General features: G+C 44.8%; 5 protein-coding genes across 6 annotated transcripts; 3 read left to right on the forward strand and 2 right to left on the reverse strand.

Moving 5' to 3' along the window:
• Positions 1 to 115: 115 nt before the first annotated feature.
• On the forward strand, positions 116 to 2,730 carry LOC137840611 (transient receptor potential cation channel subfamily V member 6-like). Its single transcript, XM_068651839.1, has 8 exons — positions 116 to 375; positions 644 to 741; positions 802 to 924; positions 1,380 to 1,520; positions 1,602 to 1,700; positions 1,830 to 2,005; positions 2,333 to 2,479; positions 2,605 to 2,730. Exons 1-8 carry the CDS (start codon positions 245 to 247, stop codon positions 2,728 to 2,730), a joined length of 1,041 nt encoding a protein of 346 aa, XP_068507940.1. The 5' UTR covers positions 116 to 244.
• Positions 2,731 to 5,430: 2,700 nt separating this feature from the next.
• Positions 5,431 to 10,180, forward strand: LOC137839540 (ephrin type-B receptor 5-like). Its single transcript, XM_068651910.1, has 14 exons — positions 5,431 to 5,625; positions 6,005 to 6,279; positions 6,366 to 6,447; positions 6,756 to 6,880; positions 6,968 to 7,130; positions 7,220 to 7,334; positions 7,407 to 7,462; positions 7,691 to 7,807; positions 7,884 to 8,131; positions 8,195 to 8,413; positions 8,489 to 8,638; positions 8,754 to 8,938; positions 9,005 to 9,163; positions 9,252 to 10,180. Exons 1-14 carry the CDS (start codon positions 5,520 to 5,522, stop codon positions 9,355 to 9,357), a joined length of 2,106 nt encoding a protein of 701 aa, XP_068508011.1. The 5' UTR covers positions 5,431 to 5,519; the 3' UTR covers positions 9,358 to 10,180.
• A 1,275-nt stretch (positions 10,181 to 11,455) lies between these two features.
• LOC125975672 (transient receptor potential cation channel subfamily V member 6) lies at positions 11,456 to 16,427 on the forward strand. Its single transcript, XM_049731521.2, has 16 exons — positions 11,456 to 11,706; positions 11,975 to 12,072; positions 12,133 to 12,255; positions 12,711 to 12,851; positions 12,933 to 13,031; positions 13,161 to 13,336; positions 13,664 to 13,810; positions 13,936 to 14,015; positions 14,103 to 14,238; positions 14,332 to 14,418; positions 14,755 to 14,831; positions 14,904 to 15,069; positions 15,170 to 15,236; positions 15,393 to 15,661; positions 15,759 to 15,865; positions 15,944 to 16,427. The coding sequence occupies exons 1-16, from the start codon at positions 11,576 to 11,578 to the stop codon at positions 16,176 to 16,178; spliced, it is 2,139 nt and encodes a 712-aa protein (XP_049587478.1). The 5' UTR covers positions 11,456 to 11,575; the 3' UTR covers positions 16,179 to 16,427.
• Positions 16,252 to 19,874, reverse strand: si:dkey-26c10.5 (uncharacterized protein LOC563797 homolog). 2 transcript variants are annotated; one of them, XM_049731785.2, is made up of 8 exons: positions 19,725 to 19,874; positions 19,523 to 19,667; positions 19,319 to 19,399; positions 18,168 to 18,272; positions 17,894 to 17,992; positions 17,663 to 17,814; positions 17,471 to 17,571; positions 16,252 to 16,674 (listed from the first exon to the last, which is right to left on the reverse strand). In XM_049731785.2, the coding sequence occupies exons 2-8, from the start codon at positions 19,629 to 19,631 to the stop codon at positions 16,548 to 16,550; spliced, it is 774 nt and encodes a 257-aa protein (XP_049587742.1). In that variant the 5' UTR covers positions 19,632 to 19,667; positions 19,725 to 19,874; the 3' UTR covers positions 16,252 to 16,547. The 2 variants fall into 2 exon arrangements, with proteins under 2 accessions (XP_049587742.1, XP_049587743.1); XM_049731786.2 differs by having other exon boundaries at positions 19,523 to 19,678; positions 19,725 to 19,843.
• A 68-nt stretch (positions 19,875 to 19,942) lies between these two features.
• On the reverse strand, positions 19,943 to 21,579 carry zgc:92606 (uncharacterized protein LOC100000242 homolog). The gene is made up of 5 exons (XM_049731847.2): positions 21,392 to 21,579; positions 20,836 to 20,925; positions 20,679 to 20,757; positions 20,419 to 20,537; positions 19,943 to 20,309 (listed from the first exon to the last, which is right to left on the reverse strand). Exons 2-5 carry the CDS (start codon positions 20,923 to 20,925, stop codon positions 20,244 to 20,246), a joined length of 354 nt encoding a protein of 117 aa, XP_049587804.1. The 5' UTR covers positions 21,392 to 21,579; the 3' UTR covers positions 19,943 to 20,243.
• Between the last annotated feature and the right edge of the window lie 117 nt (positions 21,580 to 21,696).

A 21,696-nucleotide genomic window follows, 5' to 3' on the forward strand; every position in this document is an offset into this window, starting at 1 on the left:
GCCATGGTGGCCATGCGGGTTTCTGTGCAGGCTGCCGGAATGCAGACCAGCTTTTAAAAACTTAAAACCACTTCTTGGATGTCTTTGAAGGACTTCTTCAGCTAAGCGCTCATTTCCAGTGTCGCTTCTCTTGCTGCCTCACCTGCGGCTCTCTTGCAGGTGACTCCTCCCTCGTGACGGGGTCATATAAAACGAAGCTCACGGGACATTCTGGGACTTTGTGCGCCTCAACTTTTGGACGAGCATGTCTCCTGCGTTAGCCAGATCGGCTCCCAGCGAGCTCAACCACTGGTGGAGTCAGCTCAAGTTTCGCCTTCAGAACAAGAAAGGATGGAACGAGATGCTGGATGAGACATTTCTGATGCACACCAAGTGGTGAGAAGTCTGTTTCATCCTTTTAAAAAAAATGTCTGTCAATCACCACGGATTTCAAAAGTCTACACACGCCTGTTTTAAAGTAGCAAAATGATTAAAACTAGAATTTTTTTACAAAACCTTTTTTTGCCAATAAAATACAACAAAAGAATAATCTATATTCTAATAATCTATGGTTGGATGTTGATTATTTTTTAGCCTTTATTTTTTTTTTTAGATATTCAATCAGAAACTCATGTGCGAGCCATAATGTGTAAATGTCTTTCAGCACGACTGACATTCCTCTCTTCTACGCGGCAAAGAGGAACAGCGCGGGCTGCATCAAGAAGCTGCTCAGCTGTTCGTCCACCAACATCTTTGAGAGAGGTACACCTGTCCGTCCGTCCATCTGTCAGTCCGTCATTTAACCCCAAGTTTGTACTTCAGGCGCTCTGGGCGAGACGGCGCTCCATGTGGCCGCCATGAACGACAACCTGGACGTGGCCGTGGCTCTGATGGACGGCGCCCCGGAACTCATCAATGAGCCCATGACTTCCGACCTCTTCCAAGGTCAAGATACTGTATTGTATATATTTATAGATACCATACAAATGTTGTAATAATCATAATTTTTTCTCTTTACTATGTCATTTTATCTTACCGTATTTTCCGCACTATAAGGCGCACTGGATTATAAGGCGGACCTTCAATGAATGGCCCATTTTAAAACTTTGTCTATATATAAGGCGCACTGGATTATAAGGTGCACCTTCAATGAATGGCCCATTTTAAAACTTTGTCCATACATAAGATATATACATTTGGCCCGCGGGCCGGACTTTGGACACGCCTGCTGTAGTGGCTCAATATTGGTCCATATATAAGGCGCACCTGATTATAAGGCGCACTGTCGGCTTTTGAGAAAATTGGAGGTTTTTAGGTGCGCCTTATAATGCGGAAAAAAACGTGAAAATATGTGATTCCTCAGCTTGACTATCCACTTTAGCAACCAAATATGTTTCTAGGTGTCACTCCTCTTCACATTGCTGTGGTGAATCAAAACTTGGACCTGGTCCATCACCTGGTGAGTCGCGGAGCGGACGCAGCCACCCCCAGAGTCACAGGCCTCTACTTCAGAAAGAGGATCGGAGGACTTCTTTACTACGGTAGGAAACATATCATTTTTTGTAAAAGTAGCATAATTCATAAATAAGAGTCTAACAATGCCCTTGTCCCGATGTTCTCAGGCGAGCACATTCTTTGTTTTGCTGCATGCGCGGGGAATGAGGACATCATCAACATGATCATCGATGCAGGGGCAAGCACCAGAGTCCAAGACTATCGCGGTAGATGAAAACAAAAACTCAGCATGATCACTACGTTTCATCATGAGCTTCATCCCGACCTATGTAGGCGACGCTGCTTCTCACCTTCGACTCGATTGTCTCGTATCTTTTGTTTCCCCCCTTCAAAAGGTAACACCGTGCTTCACGTATTAGTCCTGCAGCCCAACAAGACGATTGCATGCCAAGCTATTGACCTAATAATGGCCCGTGATGCAGAACTGGACCAGCCGGTACCGCTTGACATGGTGCCCAATTCTCGAGGACTTACACCTTTCAAACTGGCGGCCAAAGAAGGAAACACTGTTGTGAGTCACCAAAAACATTACAATTAACTTGGTCGAATATCTGTTTACTCTTTTCCACATTGGAAAACATATCTGTACTTCTTATTTTGTCAGAGGTTAGAATTAGCTAGTTTAGCATCTACATTATCGTTCTATTTAGCTTATTAGCTAGAAAGTTAATTTGATAACTCACTTGCTAATTTCCTAGCTAGTTAGCTATCTGCCTGTCCATCTGTCCTTTTGTCTCGCTAGCTCGCTCGCAAGCTAGCTATGATCTTAGTTTTGCCACTTGCGCTGTTTTGTAATAAGGTGAAGTGCATCGTTTCACTCCCCTTCATTCTTCATCAGGCTTTTCAGCACCTGGTGAACAAAAGGCGTTTGGTCCAGTGGGGTCTGGGACCTTTGACCTCTCACCTCTATGATCTAAGTGAGATCGACTCATGGGCCGACAACATGTCAGTGCTGGAGCTCATTGTGGGAAGCCCACAGAAAGAGGTGCAGTTCATTATTATATATTCATTATTATATATTCATTATTATTCTAGGTTAAAACATTCAATTAGTGATTAACATGTCAAAATGGAAGACTGGATAGTATGTTTCAATATTTTGGTGTCCAGGCCAGGAGAATACTGGAGGTCACCCCTGTGAGGCAGCTGGTCAGCCTCAAGTGGAACCTGTATGGAGGCCTCGTGTGGGTGAACGAGAAGCTTAGAAGGGCATTCGCGCGAAATAGGACTGACTGAGCAGGGGAAACCAATTACGCATCAATGAGAATGGAGCTTTGACTGGCTGGCTAAGTGTTAGCCACGCTGCGTGTTTGTTGCGTGACCTGAGTTGAGGCCGTCGAAAAGTCATCTTTCTTTTTTTTCTGTTTGATAAACTGATTGAAAGTGCAACAGCGGCTATGTCTCTCCTCCCTCCACCCTAAACACTAACGAAGGGATCACATTTTGTTCGTGGTAGACTATATTAGATTAGCTAACGACTATATTCAATTAGCTAATAATGTTTACCTTACCATAGCCGTGCAGTTGTGTATTTTCTGTTATTCAGTTTCAAATTATCCCAAATTTTAGCCATTCGTTGTCTTAAGCACGATTTCCTCCTGCTTTGCGCTTATTGAGGTCTGCGGTAATCGACGAGCATCTGAAAGTTGGAAAAACTACCGACCAATGATGGAGTGACATAGCGATATAGTATATAGTTCCGCATGAATACTTCACTTTTGCTTGGCAGTAGCGTGCCGTGATGTGATCTCAAATATGCGCCTTGGCTCAATAAAGATTGGAAAACACGGCATGCACTAAGTATTCCTACAGGAAGGAAAACTTGCAGCAAAAATGGAGATGGCCCTCTTCTTTTTCAGCCATAGCTAATCTATTGAGAACATTTTGGAGCGTGCCTGTTGAAAACATTTGCAGTGTCCAAGGTCGCTGATGTTAGCTGAGAGGGTGGCTGCCATGACATCATCTTCTTTCATCTTCTTCACTCACTAGTGTTTACTCGTTCCCAACATCATCGTGTACACAAGAGAAAGGGAAACAAAAGAACAGACATGATTTGTCGGCCAGTAGCTGAGCGAATGTGTGATTCACTGGATGCTGTATGCTCGCATCTGTGCCTGAGTGCGTGCGTGCGTGTGTGTTTGTGTGCGTGTGTGTGTGTGTGTGCGCGCGCGTGTGTGCGTGTGTGTGTGTGCGTGTGTGCGTGTGTGTGTGTGTGTGTGTGTGTGCGTGTGTGTGTGTGTGTGCGACAGATTATGCTGGGAGTCGAAAGAGAGAGAGCGAGAACAAGAAGAAAAAGTGGGTCACTGATCCAGGCAGCAGCAAAGTATTATGTCGAGATCATGAAATTACGCATCCAGCTGCCCTCATGTCTCTCTCTTTGAATAGCACTTTGCTTTTTTTTATTTTTTAAATCCCGCTCTACTCAAACAAGAAGGTTCAGTGCAATTAAAACCACGCTGAGCGTAATACCGATCAGGCCAGTTTGTAAACCAAAACTAAAATGAAAAAAAAACATTTTTGTTAATTCATTTTTTTTTCTTTATTGCACAATATATAGAGAGCTTTTTTGTCTTGCACGCAATAAATACTCAACGCATGCTTTTCATCAAATTCATGTTTCATGTCAAACGTGTAAGCCAACACATCGGCCGATGTGCTCACGGAGCATTAAAGATGGAAGAAAGCTGCCGTTAACATTGTCTTCCTTCCTTTCTTCCTTTGTTCCTTCCTCCAAGTCAAGAACTCACATGGCCGCTTTGGGTGCTCTGTTTTGCCCTTTCCCATATTCACACCTTTATAAAAGCCACGCTCAAGTCCAGCCGACAAGCGAGAACACCGAAAGGCTTTTATCGCTTCATTCTCTCTATTTCTTTTACTTCCCGCTCCTGCTTCCTTCCCTTTTGCGTAGCGCTTAAGCACATGCCCCAAAAAATGTCCATGCACATGCCCACAATGGTGCAATCCTCATGCCCCCCCTCCCGTTTTTTTTTTTTTTTTTTTTTTTTTTATAGTTAATAAATTTCTGTTTTTGATTGTTGCTCCCGTCGGGCGCTGAAATGAGCATGGCAACTCATCAGCACTCAATCGTCTTGCAGCGGCAGCACGGGACAAACGAGGCCGCAGGCGCGGCGACGGGCGCGTTTAGCCTCGACCTCGGCGTGCGCGTGTGACGTTAGCACTCGACGCACGCTCCACATTTGGAAGCAGTCAAATATATTAGCCAGCAGTTTTATACTAGCAGACAAATTCCATTCATTTTATCACTTTATTTCTTATTCAATCTTTTCCTTCATGTGTTTTCAATAATAACAGCTTGTGGGAGTCACGCCGCAATATTGATTCAAGCGTTTCCCTTTGCAAGCGTCCAAATTGGAGCCCAAGCTAAGAAGGATTATCGATGTTCCTCCAAATGTGCTGCTTTCTTTCAAATAGGTCGCCTCTACCCTCAGCAAAACAACATGATGGCCAGCACAACATGTGCGGCTCTTGCGCGGCAGCCGGTGGCCTGGCGAGACGCCGGCCACCATTTTAGCCTTTCAGCAGCAGAACGCAACTTACTGCTAATAACAGGCCTCGCCTTTCACCACTAATTCACAAGAATTGGTTGCTCGGCCCCAAAATCATTTTTGCTGTGGTTGCATTTGTCTGTGAGGGAAAATACCAAACAGCACATTTGTTTCCTCCTGGGGAGAAGAGGAGGAAAAATGTAAAATAATATTAAGAACATGTCTTATTATTATTATATTGTTAATATATAGTTATTGTCATTATTTTTTTCACTTTATTCACAAAAAAATCTTAGGCATATAGTCAGATTGAAATTTTGAAACGATGACATTTAAATTTTTTAAGACATAAATTTATGAGAACAGTATTAAAAAACAAAAAAAACATTGACAGTTATAATTATGTATTATAATATTATATTATTATTATTGTTTAACTGAAAGACTATTCTTTTGTGTCTTCCTGCAGGCTGCTCAGTGGGCTACTTCAAGCCGGCCTCGGGTTCCGCTCCCTGCTCGATGTGCCCCCCCAACAGCAGAACAAGCCACGAGGGCTCCAGTGTGTGCGAATGTCGCAGCGGCTTCTACCGGGCGGCTGGCGACGCCAACTCGTCAGCCTGCACAAGTGAGCCTTTTGTGCGCTTTTGTCGGTCACGCTCCGAGGGAGTCCCGCGCTCGTTTATCTTGCTCACACCACAGCGAGATGCCACATCCATCATCTGCTCGCTCTTACAGATCTTTAATTGAGACGTTTGGTCTCCTCGCTTCACATTTGTCAACATGCACGTGGGTCAGGCGCAAATCCATCTTCTTTTTTTGACAGCGTTTGTTCTCATTTGGGTAAACTGGGGCCCATCTGGGCCGACTTTAGCCATGACGCGGGGCTGCAACAAAAATAACCAAACACTACAATATGGACAATTGAGTGCATGTTTTCCAACATTCCTTAAATGTTCTTGCTCGCTTGTTTTGTTGATCCAAACTCGCTTTTATTCTCTACGCAGCTCCTCCCTCGGCTCCAGTGTCCTTGTCGTGGGAGTACGAGAGCGGCGACGGCGGCGGGGTATCGCTAAGGTGGCGCCCCCCGGTGGATATGGGAGGCCGCAGTGAAGTCTGGTACGGAGTGGTGTGTCGCATCTGCCCCTCGCCTTCCATCACCAACCCAGCGTCGTGCTCCTGGTGCGGAGAAGGTGTCACCTTCAGCCCCGTCCAGACCAACCTCAAGCAAACCAGCGTGACCCTCAACAACCTGCTCACCAGAGTCACCTACCTCATACAGGTGAGTTGTCAGGTTTACAGCCTGGGTTGGGCTTGACATCCTGCTCAGATACTCAAAGGAGCTATGTGTTGTTCTCACTGTGCCAGGTGCAAGCCATGAATGAGGTGTCGGCGCTGAGCCCGTTCCCGGCTCGTTACACAAGCATCAATTTTACCACGAGCCAGTCAGGTGAGTTGGGACGGACAGGATGAAAAACGAGGAGATGAAAGTGAAGCCCGCTTTTGATGTTAATGTATTTATGTTTGGTACTGGCATGAAGAGCGCCTCCCGCTGCCCTCCTCCTCCTCCTCTTTCCGCTCTTGTTGTCCAGTCAGGAAGGTTGCGCGAGGTTACAGTATCCCGTCAGATCCCATTATAGTCTCTGTGGGATGACTAAGAGAACCGAGATGAATGAGGAAGGGAGATTATGTTGCATGTTGTCTTGGCAAACAAATTGAAATGACACCTTTGAATTTGGCAATGATTGTATCCCACAGTTCCCAGTACAGTTCCCATGATGCACCAGCTGAGTCGGGCCCCAGACTCCATCACCCTGTCATGGCCACAGCCTGACAGACCCAACGGCGACATTCTGGAGTACCAGCTCAGATACTTTGATAAGGTGTGCGTACTGGGGTGGTGAGGTGGGCAGGACTTATCCCAAGAACCAGCAGATGTCTCACGGTTGGCTCCGTGGTGGCTTTGACAGGCCTCGGACGTGGACAGCGCGGTCAGCGTGTACAGCGAGACCAACACTCTAACCGTCGGCTCACTCATCGCGGGCTCCATCTACGCCTTCCAGATCCGAGCTCGCAACGAGCGCGGCTTCGGTCCTTTCAGCAACACCGTCTACTTCACCACACTGCCTCTGGGTAAGGCCCAAAATGAATCCTGGAGGCTAACATGGCATCCATTCATCAATATATTGTTATTATTATTATTTCCATTTTCTCTTTCATAGAAGAACATTCACAGCAGGTTCAAAATCAGCTTCCTCTGCTAGTGGGCTCAGTGATGGGAGGGGCGGCGTTTCTGCTGGTGGTGGCGGCCATTGTGGTGGTGGTGGTCTTTCGCAGGTGAGTCGGTGGACCAACGTAACCAGACCAAAAGCATATCGTGCAATTAAGGTGTTTGCTTTTGTGTGTCAGCAAAAGGAGGGCGAGTCCATACAGCGATAGGCTCCAGAGGTACATCAGTAACAGAGGTGGGAGGATGCACTTTTTTTTCAAGGTTCTTTTTACCCCTTTGACTGCAGTTGACATACACTTTCGTCAAAAACGAGACAAAGGTTTTAAATCTAAAGAATAACGGAAAAAAATATTTTAAAAATTCCCGGCTGTAGTTCTAAATTAACCTTTCATTAGTACTATGTGATTTACTCGCATGTGCATGCTCCCTCTAGTGGTGACTTAGAATCAATCTGTTTCTCCAGGTGGTGTGAAATATTACGTGGACCCCTCTACTTACGAGGACCCCAGCGAGGCCGTCAAAGAATTCGCCCGAGAGATCGAGTCCACTCACCTGAAGATCGAGGAGGTGATTGGTTCTGGTAAGTCTCATTTCTCTCGGAATGGGCCAGTGACTGTTTGATGGCGATAATGAGCAATGCATCTTGTCCTCTGCAGCCCAGTTCGGGGAGGTGTCCAGAGGTCGCTATCGTCCGCCGGGCCGCCGGGAGTTGCTGGTCGCCGTCAAAACTTTGCGCTTGGGGGCGTCCGACAGAGAGAAGAGCATGTTCCTGAGTGAGGCGGGGGTCTTGGGACAGTTTGACCACCCCAATGTGCTCAAGTTAGAGGGCGTGATTACCCGTGTTCCCTCGGCAAGGATAATCACAGAGTTCATGGAGAACGGACCCCTGGATTCCTTCCTCAGGGTGAGACGATCAAACAGAGAACTTATGTTTGACCTTGTATTGATTTTTCGTCGCCCTCTATAGGAGAACGAGGGTCAATTCAGCGTCCTCCAGCTGGTGGGGATGCTCCGAGGTGTCGGCGCTGGGATGCGTTACCTGTCGGAGAGGAACTTTGTCCACAGGGACCTGGCGGCCAGAAACGTGCTGGTCAACTCCAACCTGGTGTGCAAAGTGTCTGACTTCGGCCTGTCCCGACTCATGAGGGGCATGGACCACAACATGCCGACATACACGGCCTCGCTGGTGCGTACCGAGGGATCGGAACTTCCTTCTAGTGAAATGTGGAGTACTTAAGCAGCTCCCGTTGTCCTGCATCAGGGGAGCAAGATCCCTGTGAGGTGGACAGCTCCGGAAGCCTTTCAGCATCGCAAGTTCAGCTCGGCCAGCGACGTCTGGAGCTTCGGCATCCTCATGTGGGAAGTCATGTCGTACGGAGAGCGGCCCTACTGGGACATGAGCAATCAAGAAGTGGGTACCAAGGAGCTTTTTAGTCTTCAATTTTAGTTTTATGGAAGATGAATGGTTTTGAGCTTTACTTTTGCTTGGGGGTCCATGTAAGTCCTTTTGTCAATGTTCGACACAGGTGATGAAGGCCGTAGCGGAGCAGTTCCGCCTCCCTGCCCCCACCGGTTGCCCCTCAGCTCTCCACTCGCTGATGCTTCAATGCTGGCAGGCCGAGCGAGAGGACAGGCCGAGCTTTGAGTCCATCCTGTCCTCCATGGACCGCCTCATTAGGCATCCCGTGTCCCTCAAGACGGACATAATGCGGTAAGATCGCCACCCACGTGCCGAGTCTCCACACAGTCTTTGATTTGTTTTATCTTCTATCTGTAGAAGCTGCTCGCAGCCGCTCCTAACCCCCACCCCGACAGACTTCTCATCAGTGTCCACAGTCAGCGATTGGCTACGGGCACTGAGGATGGAGCGATATCAAGACGAGTTCGCTCGGGCGCATTTGGACACGTTGGACAGAGTCAGCCGCCTCACCGTGGAGTGAGTTCAGCCAAAAACCCGCAGGGGGGTGCGGGGTTTCGTCAACCTTTACCTCCAACTCTTCTGACTCTTGTGCTGTCTCCATCAGAGACATCCAGAACCTTGGCGTGAACCTGCTGGGTCACCAGAGGAAGATCTTCAACGCCGCCCAACAACTCAAGGCCCATCTGACTCAAGGCCAGGTGGAGGTTTAACTGCAAGCCTCGGTGACTGAAGGCCCGAAACTTGAAGGCCCAAAACTTGAAGGAAACCAGCATGTACTGTACTTCCACTGACTCTCGACACAACATTCAAAGTCACGTCCAGGGACTGAAAGGAGCGAAAAAGTGCACTATGGGAAATGAAGTCCAGCCATGAGGAAGAAGAGAACGGTATCTCGTTTCAGACGGAATCAGACTTGATTGTCTTCCTCTCCTTCGCGTCTCCTTTTCGGACCCCCTCGTCCACATCCGGAACGTTGTCGTTATTATTTGACATTTTTAATTTTTTGATATTCTATCAGTGGAGGTTGCCCTGAGCAAGGAATTGCGGCAAGACAATGATCAAAGTATTTTTGCGCGTGCGACTTTATTTTACCAAAGGCTGGAAAGTGTTGCTGCCTTTCAAGGTTCTTCTGCGTAGTTGCTTTAAACTTGAGGAGGGGGGAAAAAAAGATTTTAGTCACCCCGAAAGCCATGTTTTCCCCAGGACATATCCGTGGTCGGACTGCAGCCACGTTCGTAACACTTTTATTCTCACTTTCTGTGGCAAAACGACATATTTTGGTGTAAACAGCACCCCACGAGGTTTGGTACTGTAGAGAACTCTCACGCTTCACTTTGTTTTTCTTTGGACTGCAAAACACCGAGAGCTTTTGTGATCGGATCGGATCGGACTCACACTTGAAGGGAATGACCACGTGTGTGCGCGTGCGTGTCAGCTTACACGTAAATAGCTGTGTTTACATGTATGAGTGAGTGTTCACCGCAATTGTGAAACATTTGTAAAATAAATGAAAAGATTTTATTTAACATATAATACTGTCATTTTTTTAACAGTACTCCCGCATGTGTGGATTTGAACAAACATTGTAAACTAACACCTCAATAGAAATGTGTATACGCATATATTGTTCTGATTCTCTATTTTCTCACTTTAATTATTCAGATCACTTTTTGACCGGCATATATGTAAGTACTCCCACATGATACATCTGCTTGACACCATTCCCATTGACCATTTGTGGTAAATATAGTAGATACGTGGACATTTAAAAATAAAGCCTGGTCATTTTTTTCATTTTAATAACTAAATTCCGTGATGTAAATGTATTGCATCAAGGTTTGTGTTAGCAGTTCATGCAGGAGAGTAAAAGAAACTCATGGCGCTGACATCGATCAATATCAATAACAACATCAGAATCGTTATCGATAATTGGATTGTTCGGCCCCTCATTACTCAAGGCAAATGAATAGCAGACATGACTGAATGACAGTAGAGGATTTGTTTTTGTTTCCGCACTGACAGCCCTTGACATTGACAACCTAGGATGACCTTCACGGTGGAGTCATTGATCTTTGTGGAGGTCAGCATTTTTGGAGCCGAATCACAGCGGGAGATCTGCTGGCCTCAGCATGGGTCGGACAAGACTCGGCTGTCTGGCATGGTGGCACCACCAGGAGGACGTGGCAAGTGATTTGCGGCGATAGCGAGACTGCTTACGCAAACTCACTGGAGAGCACCAATGACACGTTATGTCACATATGACAGGAAGCCTTATTGCTAGTATTGTCTTCTGAGGAAGTGCTTGTAATTTATTTATTCATTTATTAATTAATTTATTTGTTCATTCATTTATTCATTTATTGCATTTTATTTCTTGTTATTAATTTCTTGTTTAGTTATTTCATGTTTATTTATTTATGTATTTATTTATTTATATATAATTTTCCAAAACGTTGATGGTGTCGCGATTCACCTTTAATTTCATACTATTCAAAACAAAGTAATTGGTTTTCATGCTGAATATGAGTCAATGTGTACGTGTCATTGTCAAACATGACTAATGTTAAGGCTTCAAATTGAGGCGAGTTGTTCCTTGCATCATATCTGATTGAAACGCTTGCAAATTCCAAACTGGTTTTTCTCAAAAAGCTGCACTTGAAACCCATCATGATGTTGCAGGATTTGCCATGGTGGCCATGCGGGTTTCTGTGCAGGCTGCCGGAATGCAGACCAGCTTTTAAAAACTTAAAACCACTTCTTGGATGTCTTTGAAGGACTTCTTCAGCTAAGCGCTCATTTCCAGTGTCGCTTCTCTTGCTGCCTCACCTGCGGCTCTCTTGCAGGTGACTCCTCCCTCGTGACGGGGTCATATAAAACGAAGCTCACGGGACATTCTGGGACTTTGTGCGCCTCAACTTTTGGACGAGCATGTCTCCTGCGTTAGCCAGATCGGCTCCCAGCGAGCTCAACCACTGGTGGAGTCAGCTCAAGTTTCGCCTTCAGAACAAGAAAGGATGGAACGAGATGCTGGATGAGACATTTCTGATGCACACCAAGTGGTGAGAAGTCTGTTTCATCCTTTTAAAAAAAATGTCTGTCAATCACCACGGATTTCAAAAGTCTACACACGCCTGTTTTAAAGTAGCAAAATGATTAAAACTAGAATTTTTTTACAAAACCTTTTTTTGCCAATAAAATACAACAAAAGAATAATCTATATTCTAATAATCTATGGTTGGATGTTGATTATTTTTTAGCCTTTATTTTTTTTTTTAGATATTCAATCAGAAACTCATGTGCGAGCCATAATGTGTAAATGTCTTTCAGCACGACTGACATTCCTCTCTTCTACGCGGCAAAGAGGAACAGCGCGGGCTGCATCAAGAAGCTGCTCAGCTGTTCGTCCACCAACATCTTTGAGAGAGGTACACCTGTCCGTCCGTCCATCTGTCAGTCCGTCATTTAACCCCAAGTTTGTACTTCAGGCGCTCTGGGCGAGACGGCGCTCCATGTGGCCGCCATGAACGACAACCTGGACGTGGCCGTGGCTCTGATGGACGGCGCCCCGGAACTCATCAATGAGCCCATGACTTCCGACCTCTTCCAAGGTCAAGATACTGTATTGTATATATTTATAGATACCATACAAATGTTGTAATAATCATAATTTTTTCTCTTTACTATGTCATTTTATCTTACCGTATTTTCCGCACTATAAGGCGCACTGGATTATAAGGCGGACCTTCAATGAATGGCCCATTTTAAAACTTTGTCTATATATAAGGCGCACTGGATTATAAGGTGCACCTTCAATGAATGGCCCATTTTAAAACTTTGTCCATACATAAGATATATACATTTGGCCCGCGGGCCGGACTTTGGACACGCCTGCTGTAGTGGCTCAATATTGGTCCATATATAAGGCGCACCTGATTATAAGGCGCACTGTCGGCTTTTGAGAAAATTGGAGGTTTTTAGGTGCGCCTTATAATGCGGAAAAAAACGTGAAAATATGTGATTCCTCAGCTTGACTATCCACTTTAGCAACCAAATATGTTTCTAGGTGTCACTCCTCTTCACATTGCTGTGGTGAATCAAAACTTGGACCTGGTCCATCACCTGGTGAGTCGCGGAGCGGACGCAGCCACCCCCAGAGTCACAGGCCTCTACTTCAGAAAGAGGATCGGAGGACTTCTTTACTACGGTAGGAAACATATCATTTTTTGTAAAAGTAGCATAATTCATAAATAAGAGTCTAACAATGCCCTTGTCCCGATGTTCTCAGGCGAGCACATTCTTTGTTTTGCTGCATGCGCGGGGAATGAGGACATCATCAACATGATCATCGATGCAGGGGCAAGCACCAGAGTCCAAGACTATCGCGGTAGATGAAAACAAAAACTCAGCATGATCACTACGTTTCATCATGAGCTTCATCCCGACCTATGTAGGCGACGCTGCTTCTCACCTTCGACTCGATTGTCTCGTATCTTTTGTTTCCCCCCTTCAAAAGGTAACACCGTGCTTCACGTATTAGTCCTGCAGCCCAACAAGACGATTGCATGCCAAGCTATTGACCTAATAATGGCCCGTGATGCAGAACTGGACCAGCCGGTACCGCTTGACATGGTGCCCAATTCTCGAGGACTTACACCTTTCAAACTGGCGGCCAAAGAAGGAAACACTGTTGTGAGTCACCAAAAACATTACAATTAACTTGGTCGAATATCTGTTTACTCTTTTCCACATTGGAAAACATATCTGTACTTCTTATTTTGTCAGAGGTTAGAATTAGCTAGTTTAGCATCTACATTATCGTTCTATTTAGCTTATTAGCTAGAAAGTTAATTTGATAACTCACTTGCTAATTTCCTAGCTAGTTAGCTATCTGCCTGTCCATCTGTCCTTTTGTCTCGCTAGCTCGCTCGCAAGCTAGCTATGATCTTAGTTTTGCCACTTGCGCTGTTTTGTAATAAGGTGAAGTGCATCGTTTCACTCCCCTTCATTCTTCATCAGGCTTTTCAGCACCTGGTGAACAAAAGGCGTTTGGTCCAGTGGGGTCTGGGACCTTTGACCTCTCACCTCTATGATCTAAGTGAGATCGACTCATGGGCCGACAACATGTCAGTGCTGGAGCTCATTGTGGGAAGCCCACAGAAAGAGGTGCAGTTCATTATTATATATTCATTATTATATATTCATTATTATTCTAGGTTAAAACATTCAATTAGTGATTAACATGTCAAAATGGAAGACTGGATAGTATGTTTCAATATTTTGGTGTCCAGGCCAGGAGAATACTGGAGGTCACCCCTGTGAGGCAGCTGGTCAGCCTCAAGTGGAACCTGTATGGAAAGCATTACTTCAGGTAAACTTTAACATGTGACCAACTGCAAACTTATTTAGTGTTCCTTCACACTTGTATTTTTTTTCTTCCTCAATGTCATTTTTCCAGACTCCTGATGGTTTTCTACCTGCTCTACATTGGAATATTCACATTGTGTTGCACATATCGCCCTCTAAAGGACATTCCTGAGAACTACACATCATCAGAACTGGACAAAACTATCCGGATCCAGAAAACGCTTCGTGTGCGTTGACGGCCGAAAATACACACCATGAACATGAGTACATTTGTTTTCTAGCCTGACTGAATTGACTGTAATTCTTCCTTCATCTCTCAGGAGAGTTATGTGACATATGCGGACAGGCTGCGACTGGTAGGCGAGATCATCAGTGTCCTGGGAGCTTTGGTCATCCTATTGCTGGAAGTATGGCTATTGTGTCCTTACGAAGGATATAAATAGGCTACACACCACCGTTCCAATGGCAAGCTTGCAACATGAGTTGGAATGTGATTCCTCAATTTAAAAACAGCCACATGCCCAGTTATTAAAGGGTGTGCACACTTTTGCAACCACATTATCTCAGTTGTTTGTTTTTACTTTCTCTCTCAGAAAGATATTCTTAAAAATGTAATGGAGTTGAACAGATATTTGAAAAGTTCTTATGTCACCTAGCATTTAAACAGGGGTGTGTAGACTTTTTATTTTCCCTGCTGTTTATTACAAACGCGCATTGACACCTTTGCTGTCCATCCTTTTCAGATCCCAGACATCCTGAGGGTGGGAGCGAAGCGCTATTTTGGTCAAACGGCACTGGGCGGGCCCTTCCACGTCATCCTGTACGATCGTGAAATAGCCACGAATGCCAAGCGGATTCAAATTCACTCAAAATGTTGTTTTTGTTGTTGCAGTGTCAGCTACGCATGCTTGGTGGTGCTGCTGACCGTGTTCCGAGCGTGCGGTGTGCAGGGCGAGGCCGAGGTCATGGCTGTGTGTTTGGTGCTGGGCTGGAGCAACGTAACGTTCTTCGCACGCGGCTTTGAAATGCTCGGCCCGTACGTCATCATGATCCAGAAGGTACAGCCAAAAAGATCTCCATGCAAGTGACTTTTTCAAGTCATACTGCACAGCTGTGTTGACGTTTTGCGGTCACGATCTTCGCCTCGTTTCCTCCTAGATTATATTTGGAGACCTGACCAAGTTCATGTGGCTGAGCATGATTGTACTTCTTGGTTTTTCAACTTGTGAGTATATCTGTGTCAAACAAAGCATCAAGTATCAATGTGGGGAAAAAAAAATACAAAGTGATGAAATAGTCCTAAAAATGTACGATACTCTAAATTCAACTCTTGATATTAAAAGTATGCAACAGAGACTTGACCCTGGCTTTGACTCCTCAGCCCTGTGGGTGGTGTACATGACTCAGGATCCGGACTCCCTCCCTGCATATCGCTCCTTCCCCATCACGCTCTTCTCCCAGTTTGAGCTCAGCGTGGGCCTCATTGACCTGCCGGTGGACCACACCTTCACTACGCCCCCTATCATCCACGTGCTGCACTGCGCCTTCTCCGTGGTGTCCTACATCCTCTTGCTTAACCTGCTGATCGCCATGATGAGTGATACCCACTGGCGGGTGGCCCAGGAGAGAGATGAGCTCTGGAGGACTCAGGTAAGCATTGCGATCAACGTGCAGATCACTACAGAGCATTAATTTGTTTTAATTTGTTACATGGATGTGATGTGTTGTCATGGTGGCTGTTGTGCAGGTGGTGGCTACCACGTTGATGCTGGAGAGGAGGCTGCCCCGCTGCCTCTGGCCTCGACTCGGAGTGTGCGGGCTCAGCTACGGCCTGACGGAGCGCTGGTACCTCCGGTAAGCCGCGTACGTTTGTCATTATGGAAATTCCTCATTTTTAATGCTAAACGTTCGAATTGACGACTCGCTTTGCAGAGTCGAGGACAGGAACGACCCATTGATGCAGAAGATGCGGCGATACATTAAAGTGTTTGCCCGCGAGGATGAAAAGGAGGAACAGGAAGTAACCGAAAAGGCTGACCTGAACGTCAAAGTTAGACCGAGAAACACGAGATCTCTGACGGGCTGGCAGCTGATACGTCAAAGCGCTTTGGGCGGCAACGTGGAGCTGGAGGAGCCCGAGGACGAGCAAGACATTCAGTTTGTCTAGTCGGAGCCAGTATATGACGTCACTTTCTATCTTTTAGTCGTTAGAGTCAAAAAGTGCAATTTTTCCTGCAGTATTACGCAGTAGAAAAGTATTTTTATAGCAATATATGGCAGGAATATATGCAAGGAGGAAACAATGTGCTACACACACAATCATATTCATGTGACAAATTTCTATTGAAGCTAAATGCAAAGCTATGTCTAATATTTAAGGTAAATTAAAAATCTATCTATCTATAGCGATACATAATACTGTGGAGTTGTTATTCTAAATTTAGCACATGAATGCAAACGCACAAACATAGACAGTGCTATCATTTAAAAAGTTTCATTGGCAGGCTGGGAATGATGTTCACCGACTGACTGCAGTTCAGAGCTGTATCTGACAGATGTAGTACGTGTACGAGTTGCAGGAGGACTTCATCCAGCTGTTCTTGGTAGAATCTTTGCCGTTCAGTAGTGCACAATCTTCCGTTGCCTGACTGTCTTTCCAGTAGCTACAAATCACAACGAAAATCATCAACCTTTTATCATGCATCTATCCATCTTGCGCACTAGCTTGAAAACTTGCTATCTTACCTTACGTATACAGTAATCCCTCGTTTATCATGGATAATTGGTTCCAAAAACCACCCGCGATACGTGAAATCCGCGAAGTACAGTCACCAACAAGAAGTACTGGGCAGGCTAAAGAGTTAGCGGAAAGATGCTAATTCGCGATCGTGCTAACACGCAAAAACGGAATTCTAAAGGAATGTAAACAAACATTTGGAGCAATACTACATTGTCCAAAAGGTTAGACACATGTTTCCTCAATTTAGAAGTTTTAATTTGACTTTTAAATGTTTTTATAATTTGGAAAAAAAATCTGCGATGTAGTGAAGCCGCGATGAACGAAACGCGAAGTAGCGAGGGATCACCGTAGTGTAGTTTTGCGTTGATGTAATTTACCTTCATGCCACTAGAGGGACTCTCATACATTGTTATGTTCTGGGAATCATGTAAAAGCCGTGGTCAACTTGAACATGGCAGGAGTTGACAGGACGGCAACAGTGTTTGACTCTCAAATGTACTTTAAAGTCAGAAAGTGGGAATTCTCACTCTAAAGTCAGAATTCTGAGAATACAGTCAGAAATCTGACGAATTGACTATATGGGTTTAATTGGGGCCTGTGTACTCAAAGAGTGCATATACTGGTATCGGTCTAAAAACAAAGTGGTATCCAACATTCCCAAATAAATGACCCTTTAAAAAGATAATATGGCCGATCCAAACTAACTTTCATCAGCTCACCTCTGTCGCAGCGTGCTGTTGTCCACCCAGGTCCACACATTGCCGTTGCGCCGCAGACCGATCCAGTATTTCAAATTCTCCACTTTTTCAGTCAGAAAGGTCTGGAATCGGAAGCCGACATCGTGATTCAAACCACAATGTTCAAATCAGTTTGTGGTGCCTGGAGAGCACGGTAATCGTCGTAGCAACCACCTGGACTTTCTGGCTGCTCACGACGGCCAGAGATCCTCCTTCCCCGGAGCAGTTCTTCTGGCTCTCCTCCCAGCTCAGCCTGAATGTGGACGCGAAGAAACAAGTCTGGTCCAGCCTAAACCACCCGAGGGGGCACTGGTTGCAGCAGTAACCTAAAGCAGAGTGTATACAAAGTACATCATCAACGATGGACCTTAAGCTGGACTTGAGAGTGCTCAAACGTCCACCTACATTGGTCTTGATTTCGCGACATGAAAGTCCTGCACATCTTCGCGCTGCAAGTTGGCGGACGCCAGCTATCAAGATTCTCAGGGCAGGCATCGTTTTTTGCTAGAAATTGGGACGAAAGGTTGAGGGGAGAACGTATTAGCATCAAGGCCCCGGCAGCAGAACAGACTGTCAAATGTCTACTGACATACGAAGCGGAACAGATCTGAGCCCGTTTAACTCAAAGTGTCAGGATGTGTCAAAATTGTAGAAAATGGAGTTGGATTATTCTCCTCACTTTTCACTGAGAGGAAAATCACAACCAGCAGCAGCAGACAGCACAGTATAGTCAGGATCAAACACGCAAGCCGGTAAGGCCTCACAGCACCTTGGCCCTGTTTAGCTGACGATAGGGAAAGAGAAAAAGATGAGTAGGAGATCTTGCTCACATATTCCAAGAAAGCGAAACCTTTCCAGCCTTCCTTCCTCTTCTGATTTGGTGGCTAGTAGACTTGGTTTTATTGTATCAAGCTTGAAAGGAAAGTTGTTTTGCAACAAAAAAAAAAAAAGCTAAAGTTCAAGTAAATGCAAATAATTAGAATGAAGAATGGTATTTCTAATTATTAGTTTTCCCATTAATAGATCTTATTGTATCGAGCTTGAAAGGAAAGTTGTTTTGCGACAAAAAAAAGCGACATGAAAAATTCAAGTAAATGCAAATAATTAGAATGAAGAATGGTATTTGTAATTATTAGTTTTCCAATTAATGGTATGAAACTTTCAACGCGCTTTTTATATATATATAGAGAGAGAGAGAGAGAGAGAGAGAGAGAGAGAGAGAGAGAGAGAGAGAGAGAGAGAGAGAGAGAGAGAGAGAGAGAGAGAGAGAGAGAGAGAGAGAGAGAGAGAGAGAGAGAGAGAGAGAGAGAGAGAGAGAGAGAGAGAGAGAGAGAGAGAGAGAGAGAGAGAGAGAGAGAGAGAGAGAGAGAGAGAGAGAGAGAGAGAGAGAGAGAGAGAGAGAGAGAGATAGATAGATAGATAGATAGATAGATAGATAGATAGATAGATAGATAGATAGATAGATAGATAGATAGATAGATAGATAGATAGATAGATAGATAGATAGATAGATTTATATATATATATATAAATAGAGAGAGAGATACATATGTATATGTACATATAATGTACGTAGATATTAATTACAAGGTAGAAAGACAGTCATAATTTGCCAGCTCAGCAAAATGCCACAACTTCTGCTTTTGAATCGATTATCTTAAATACCAGCAGCCTTTTTCAAAGAAATCTTGTATCCGTTTCCCCTAATTGCATTCATCATCCCCAGAAATGGTGTGATGGAGACATACCCTCACACATACTAAAGCCTTTTTTTTTTTTTTTTTTTGGGTGCGGATGTATTTAACAAACACATTAAAAGCAGTTGCATACTTGGTTCCGAAATGGCTGCGTAGATATCCTCGGATGGCTTTTTCAATCCTGTGTAGTCGTTCGGTTCTACTTCCTCTCCGGCTAAAGCAAAAATGATGAGAACACTTTTAAACAGAAACTACATGGAATTTGTAAGCCCAAAATTAGAAACTAATAAGGCAAAGGGGGTGTATGTGAGTCAGTATTTTTTTTGTTCAGACTTACTTGGTGGTCCCTCGGCAAGCGAGTACAGGTTCCCACCACCTTCACCTTCCAGCATCGCTGCCTTTTCTTTACGTTGCTTTTTACTGTCGGCTTTCTCCTGCATCTCCATGATTCCTTTCTTCTCTCCGACAAACTTTCTCTTTCCCTGGAAAAGTACTGAATAATATGGGACTGACTAGTTGATAAGAGATAAAGTTCTCACCTGAACGTGCAAGCGGGGGGGGCAAAAACTCTCAGATGTGTCCGATCTTCAGCTGTTTGTTGAAGACTGACTACTTCCCCTTGTTAAGATTCTCTTTTCATATGACCTTCCTCTAAATCCTGGTTATACAGTGTAAGACCAAAGACAGGGTAGAGGAAGAAGCATTGCGCAAAAATTGTTAAGTGGCACGATATGCTAAAATAAACTGATCATTATCATGCTTTTCTCATCTTTATTTGCCACAAAAAAAAATCCATGATTGCATCATTTACAAAAAACAAAACTATGTTCATTAAATACACACGAGTAAAAGAGGACGAGAGCGCCGGTTGAGATCATGAGACAACTTCTTTTTCCATCACTTTTTTTCATCAGCCTTGTAAAGAATAAAAAAAAGTAAACATTTAATCGTAAATGAAACTGCAACTTTAGCCTGCGTGATTATTCATACACCAGCGTAGTGATATTAATGACGGCAGCTCCCGTCACCCCTCTTCCCCGTCGGCAACGCGTTCCCCTTCAGGCGCCGTAGACGCTCTCGTTGCTGTAGGTCATGTAGAGAAATAAGTCTTCTTCGTGGTGCTCCTGGAACGCGACGCAACACCCGTTACGTTCGACTTGCGCTTGCAATTTTTTTCGGATAGTGTTGAAGTACACGAGGGGTAAGGATTTATTTTCATATTATAGGACTTACCTCGTAGACTGCAGACAGAGGCGAGCTGGAGGGGGGCATGGAGTTGTTAACAAAGAAGAAGAGCGCCTCTTCTGGTCTCAATGACACGCGCTGCCGGATTAGGAAACACAACTGGCCCACTGTCAGGGAGAGACGTCAGCGAACAACGTGAGATCAGCAGAAGGAGCACAATGTACAGTGAAGCAAGGAATCCTCAAGGGAAACATTGTATTTATGTTCCTCCAGTACATGTTTACAAAATACTGTAGAGTTAAATGTACCTGTTAAATCTGAGGGCACCAAGTATTTCTTCTTATCCAGGTCAGGAGCTCGTGACCTATGGGCCCTCTCCACAATGATCTGTTAAGAAAAAAATGGAGCAATGAATCAAACATCTTATTTTAACCTACAAATTGAGATTTTTGTCATCAAGCTGACCGGTATCTTGTCAGGATGCTTGGCCCGGACGCGCTCTCCTTCCGCTCGCCTCACCTCCAGCGGTACCGAGCGCTGATATTGACTCGCCATCTGGTGGCAATGACGTTGTCATTTTCAGACGTGGGCGGGGCAAAAGAATGTAAACAACGATAACGGACTCGAAATAGTCTTTTTCCTTCCCACGCGGTTCAGCTACTTATTTCGTTTCTGGCCTCCACGTTTGGTGAAATGGTCGAAATGGAGCAAAATAAAAACACAACTATGGCGATTGGCCTCCACATGGTCGAAATGGAGCAAAATAAAAACAAAACTAGGGCGATTGAGCAACAATGCCACGTCACGTGACGTCACAACATCAGTGTTGAACTTGGTTGATTTGACAGCCGAATTCCCATAAACAACCTAATCGAGTCTGACGAGCGGTCAGTTCAGCACTATTTGTCTAGATTGTGGTACTAATTGTAAAATGTAGTGATGTTAACACGAATCAAGCAGCTGCTAACGTTGCTTTGAGGACCATGTAGCAATACCTTGTCGTCGTTTCTGGTTTACGTACCTTCAAGACAGCTTAAACACGATCCTCAATTTCAGAGCAAGTCCAAAAAACCCTGCTTGTCTATCGCGTCAAATAATTAAAAATGTTTATCGCTCTGATGACTTTTTTGATAATTTTTGGGAGTGCAACCGAATGTAAAGATGTCGTCTGTCGTTTTCCGCTCCTCGAAAACAACAACAAATATGACACGGTCGGCCCACAATATTTCTGACCAATCATTGGATAGCAATGTTGACTGACAGTAATGCCAGACCATTTGAATTGCACTACAAAATAACTTGCTGTGATTTCATTGGTGAATAATC

The sequence above is a fragment of the Syngnathus scovelli genome, chromosome 9 (assembly GCF_024217435.2).
Source record: "Syngnathus scovelli strain Florida chromosome 9, RoL_Ssco_1.2, whole genome shotgun sequence".
NCBI classification, from domain to species: Eukaryota; Metazoa; Chordata; class Actinopteri; order Syngnathiformes; family Syngnathidae; genus Syngnathus; species Syngnathus scovelli.

Bases quoted from the DNA above. Each gene is read 5' to 3' on its own strand.
- LOC137840611 (XM_068651839.1), top strand. From the start codon at position 245: ATGTCTCCTGCGTTAGCCAGATCGGCTCCCAGCGAGCTCAACCACTGG. The intron at 376-643 runs GTGAGAAGTCTG...AATGTCTTTCAG, and splicing joins TTTCTGATGCACACCAAGTG to CACGACTGACATTCCTCTCT. The intron at 925-1,379 runs GTCAAGATACTG...ATATGTTTCTAG, and splicing joins GACTTCCGACCTCTTCCAAG to GTGTCACTCCTCTTCACATT.
- LOC137839540 (XM_068651910.1), top strand. From the start codon at position 5,520: ATGTGCCCCCCCAACAGCAGAACAAGCCACGAGGGCTCCAGTGTGTGC. The intron at 6,280-6,365 runs GTGAGTTGTCAG...TCACTGTGCCAG, and splicing joins GAGTCACCTACCTCATACAG to GTGCAAGCCATGAATGAGGT. The intron at 8,939-9,004 runs GTAAGATCGCCA...TTCTATCTGTAG, and splicing joins CTCAAGACGGACATAATGCG to AAGCTGCTCGCAGCCGCTCC.
- LOC125975672 (XM_049731521.2), top strand. From the start codon at position 11,576: ATGTCTCCTGCGTTAGCCAGATCGGCTCCCAGCGAGCTCAACCACTGG. The intron at 12,073-12,132 runs GTACACCTGTCC...TTTGTACTTCAG, and splicing joins CACCAACATCTTTGAGAGAG to GCGCTCTGGGCGAGACGGCG. The intron at 14,419-14,754 runs GTATGGCTATTG...CATCCTTTTCAG, and splicing joins TGGTCATCCTATTGCTGGAA to ATCCCAGACATCCTGAGGGT.
- si:dkey-26c10.5 (XM_049731785.2), bottom strand. From the start codon at position 19,631: ATGGAGATGCAGGAGAAAGCCGACAGTAAAAAGCAACGTAAAGAAAAG. The intron at 18,273-19,318 runs GTATGCAACTGC...CCCTATCGTCAG, and splicing joins CGCAGCCATTTCGGAACCAA to CTAAACAGGGCCAAGGTGCT. The intron at 17,993-18,167 runs GTGAGGAGAATA...CCCAATTTCTAG, and splicing joins GATTTTCCTCTCAGTGAAAA to CAAAAAACGATGCCTGCCCT.
- zgc:92606 (XM_049731847.2), bottom strand. From the start codon at position 20,925: ATGGCGAGTCAATATCAGCGCTCGGTACCGCTGGAGGTGAGGCGAGCG. The intron at 20,538-20,678 runs GTACATTTAACT...TCTCCCTGACAG, and splicing joins GGTGCCCTCAGATTTAACAG to TGGGCCAGTTGTGTTTCCTA. The intron at 20,310-20,418 runs GTAAGTCCTATA...GTCGCGTTCCAG, and splicing joins CTCTGTCTGCAGTCTACGAG to GAGCACCACGAAGAAGACTT.